A 4,777-nucleotide genomic window follows, 5' to 3' on the forward strand; every position below is an offset into this window, starting at 1 on the left:
GCTACGAAAATGGGGTGGATCATTAAGAAGGGAAGTTCGTACGAACTGGGACCTAACTTGCAGATCGAATTCTTCAAAGATGAAATTCCAGACATAGGCGTCGTCGGGGACTTACACGACTCGGATGGATTACCTGCTTTTTGGGTGATCGAAACAGAATCATCGGGATACAGTTTTTTGAAACTCAGCATCTATTGCGATTGGCGTTTTCTCAACCTGAACAAGGCGTTCGAAGTCGTGGCGTTCCCTGTTCTTGTACTCCGACGTGGGAGGTAGTAGCGTGGTGGGGAATCAAGTCACGGATTTACTGAGAGAGGTCAACTTGATTCGAAAAGGGGCCGGTACTCAGTATTTCGAACCTTATCACGTTCAATATATTCCTGTGCGCAAAGACTTCCTCGACATTATACAGGTGCAAGTGGCTGAGACAACCGGTAAATTGGTGACGTTTGGAACTGGTAATACGATCGTGACGTTACACTTCAAGAAATCATGATCGGCGGAACACTAGTACGATTTCATCCCGATAAAATGAAGCAATCTGGAGACGGATTCGGACCCATGTGGAAAGACGTCAAGAAACGAGGTCCTACCATTCTAAGAGACGTTTTGACCGAGACGGCCATGGAGGGTCTGAAAGGTTTAAATGCGGGTGGCAAAGGAAAAAAGCCCAATTGGAGAGGAGGACTCGCAGGGATCAAGAGAGGAGCGACACGGGCCGTGAAACGTAAAGCGACGCAAGAGCTTCAGAGAGCGTTGTCCAAAAGAGTGAGAAAAGACCTCTTTGGAATATGATTCCCATCTACTCGAGACGCGTGAGACGTATCCCTGTAGGGGTACGCACGTATAAAGGTGGTTCGATCCTCCGCGCACGCTCAAAACGTCCAAACTATCGTTGGGTACAGTCCGCACTGAGAAGGAAACGAAGACGACCTAGACGACGACGATGACGGACATGGTGGCTCATGCCAGGTCGGCGGGGGTTCGTAACCCTCGCCTGAATATGTTCAGTGTCCCTCCCACGGATCTGAGCATGGCGTCTCGACGCGTGGTGAGAATCAACCCGTTCAATACGGGCATAAACCCTGTGACGTTTCAAGTCGACCCTCAGGAAGACTTTATCGACTTGAACGAGAGTTTCTTTGAAGTGGAATGGGGTGTCAAGAAAAGCGACGCTTCGAATCTGCTGGCTGCTGATATCATTGGACTCGCCAACAATATTGCCAACACCCTCTTCAAACAGATCAACGTGAGATTGAATGGGACTCTGATCAGCCCTCAGACTGATACTTACCACTACAAAGCCTACCTAGAAGCGCTGTTGAACTACGACCGAGACGACGGTGAAACGATCCTGGCACCCAACGGGTGGTACAATTGTCTCGGTGTACCCGACGATGGAGATGGTGATCAATTGACTGCCAATAAGCTAAATCCGTCTCACAATGATTACAAAGCGCTACCTCAAGATCTCAAGAACTTGGTCGATGCGCGAGTCCAGTTCCTAGGTGGAAAGAGAGTGACTTTGAGGTTCAAACCTTACCTGGAAGTGTTTCATCTCAGCAAGTTACTGGTACCCGGCGTTCAGATCCAGATCGACATGTACTTCAATGACCCAGCTCTGTTTTCCATCCGATGGGGTGGTGCCACTTCTCTGAGACTGACCGAACCCGACGTGAATGTGAGATTGTTCCTGTCTCAAGTGAGAGTGACTCCCTCGGTGTACCGAGAAGTCATGTCTAGCATGAAAAGTGGAAGAGTGGTCACTTACCCCACGGTGAGAGGTGAAATTCGTACCTATTCTCATCCCAGCGACGATCGTCATTTCGAGTGCAACAATCCTTTCCACAATCAGCTGCCTAATCGGTTAGTCGTGGTGTTGTTGAAACAAGCTGCCTTTAATGGAACCATCACGGAGAGTCCGTTCAATTTTGGAAGATTCAATCTGTCTTCCATCAAACAATTGGTGAGAGGTGAAGAATACCCCTACGAGACCTTGGAGCTCGATCACGATGGGGACGAAAAAGATCAGAGAGGCTACTACAGATTCCTCCAAGCCTCGGGAGCTTTGTGTAGGGGAAAAGGAAACATGGTACGAAAAGTGGACTGGGGTCACGGCAAGAGATGCAACCTGTTTGTATTTGACAACACAGCCAACGGATGTTTGGACAGTCCAGTGTTGAACCCCAAGCAGTCAGGCGAGTTGCGTCTGATGATCGATTTTGGAGCCAACCCGGGAGAAAACCTGACAGTCTTGTTATACGCCGAATTCGAGAACTTGCTGGAGATCAACGAGAACAGGGTCGTCACCTACGACGTGTATCAATGAGATAAGAAAAATGGAGAAAGTAGCCCTGAATAATTTACAATTGGATCATTTGGCACGAACGAATCCGTCCCTACGCTGTGTCTTTTACGGGACGGTGCCCTGCGATCGCCTTCCCAGGACAGTCCCCCAAGAAGGACCGACCGCTTACATCGTGAACACGGACCCTCACGACAAACCGGGCGTGCATTGGATCGCTTTGTGGGCCGACAAGGACAAGTGCGAGATCCTGGACAGTTACGCCTTGCCGTTGGACGCGTACGGAACCGTCCAGCCTCTCCAAGCGTGGTTGGACCGTCATTTCAAGTACCATATTTACAACGGAAAGAGTTTACAGTCCCTGTTCAGTCAGAGTTGCGGCGACTACGCCTTGATGTTCCTGATCGACCGAGCCGAGGGTCGAGACATGAACGCGTTCTTGAATCGTTTTAAGAAAAACGAATTTGTAGAGAACGATCGTAAAGTAGGACAGATGTTGAAACGTTTGATCGTGGACGAGTTGACCTGGCGCAAGATTTGTAAAACCCCGTGTCACCAGGACACGGTCGGTTCCTTTAGAGGAGTGCGTCATTTGTTATAAAGTAAGCTGTTCGAAATAAAAGAGGTTCATTTTGAGAAAAAGGATGTTGCGTAGTGAAGTCCGATGGTTCAGTCTATTCTTAGAACTGTGTCGAGAAGAGAGTACGAAATTGTCCTCGGACGATCCTCTTCGACAGGTCATGGAACGCATTTTGGATTGTGACAGTTACCGTCGAGTCCGATTCATACTGGACCGGGAAAAAGATGATTGGCTTCGATACGTCCTTTTCCACCTGAGTATCCGAGCCAGACTTAAAACGAATGCTAGTAGAGATTACAAGTGTTACCCTTATTGGAACGTTCTTCGATACGGTAATAAGTCATTACGCTATCACTTTGCGAGTGCATAAAAGGTGCGACGGAAAAATAAAAAGGGTTCATTATACAAGACACACTTCATGGATCTACAGTTTAGAGGGCATCGATATTTGGACGACGTGATAGCCAATTTGGAAAAACGCTACGGAAAACCTAGTAAAAAAGCGCCTCAACCCAGTGCTTTCAACATGGTACGACAAAAACAACCCAGACCCGCAAGAAGAAGAAGAGTCGCTCTTCAACCGGCTCCAATGGCTCCAAGGGGTGTACTTGACACTGGTGCCTTACCTGCGACTGTGACCACGCGTAGGAAACGCAAGAGATCAGCCCCTGCCATGTCGAAGCTTTCCGAGAAAGAAGATAGGAAAAGAAGAATGAAAAAGAGGCATTGGTACGAAGACAAGTTCGGAGACTTGAGTAAATTCGCCAAGAAACCTGGAAAGAGAGCCGCTGCCATGAGGGCCATGGCCAAGATCAAGAGTAGTGCCAAGAAAAAACCCGTCTGTTTCAATCGTAAGGTCACCCTCTTGGGTCTCTTGAAACGCATCCCGGCCGTCAAGACCCCCTTGTCCAAGTTGTTCCGATAAAACACCGAGCGTCTAGAGACCCTGGACCATTTTCTTCGAGATCATGGAACGACGCAAAGCGTTTCAATTTCACACTCCGTCGAGTTTGTTGATAGCGGGTCCGTCCGGCTGCGGCAAGACGGTGTTCACCACCAAACTGCTCTTGGAGAACGGCGACTTGTTCCGAGAACCGCCCCCTAGTATTCATTACTGCTACGGTTCGTGGCAAGAGGGTTTCAAAAAGCTCAAGAAGGGTGGGGTCAAGTTTCACGAAGGCATACCCGACAGCGACGAGTTACCCCGATGGTTTCCTGGAGGAGGAGGCGTGTTGGTCCTGGACGATCTGATGGACGAGGGTGGCAACGACAAGCGCGTGTTGGATCTCTTCACCAAACACTCGCATCATCGGAACATCACGGTGATTTACTTGTGTCAGGATCTATTCCCCAACGGAAAATTCGCAAAGACCATTTCACGCAACGCGCATTACATCGCAGCCTTCAAGAACCCTAGGGATCAATTGGGGATACGAAATTTACTTCTGCAATCGTTTCCCACGCAATGGCAGGAGGTGTTGGGCACGTTTCGAAAGGTCACCGATCGACCTTACGGCTACATGCTATTGGATCTTCATCCAGCCAGTCAGGACGATCAACGCGTCCTCAGCCGCGTATTAAAAGACGAGGGATTCGTACGATGTCATCAGTTTACATCATGAGCTCATTATCATCATTTGACATTGACGAGTTCAACCTCTCGGCTCTGGAAGATTATTCGCCTTTGGGGTCCGGGTTTCGAACGAGTACTCCCGTTCCTTCACCGCGATCTGAACTGGCGACACCACCCCTACCCAATGTATCTCGAGTCGGAGTAGGCACTGCGGGTGCGTCACAGACCAACGTTCCGGCGGGTGTCGGTAGCGCCGTCCCAGGACCCTCGCGCTCCAACGTCACAATTGGTGTCGGTTCAATAACAGACGCTACACCTT

The 4,777-nt window shown here is 49.4% G+C and overlaps 1 protein-coding gene across 1 annotated transcript; it reads left to right on the forward strand.

Moving 5' to 3' along the window:
* Positions 1–1,405: 1,405 nt before the first annotated feature.
* Positions 1,406–2,329, forward strand: LOC145482410 (uncharacterized protein F54H12.2-like). Its single transcript, XM_081461040.1, has one exon. It carries the CDS (start codon positions 1,601–1,603, stop codon positions 2,327–2,329), a length of 729 nt encoding a protein of 242 aa, XP_081317166.1. The 5' UTR covers positions 1,406–1,600.
* Positions 2,330–4,777: the final 2,448 nt, after the last annotated feature.

This window comes from Orbicella franksi, chromosome 1 (assembly GCF_964199315.1).
Source record: "Orbicella franksi chromosome 1, jaOrbFran1.1, whole genome shotgun sequence".
NCBI classification, from domain to species: domain Eukaryota; kingdom Metazoa; phylum Cnidaria; class Anthozoa; order Scleractinia; family Merulinidae; genus Orbicella; species Orbicella franksi.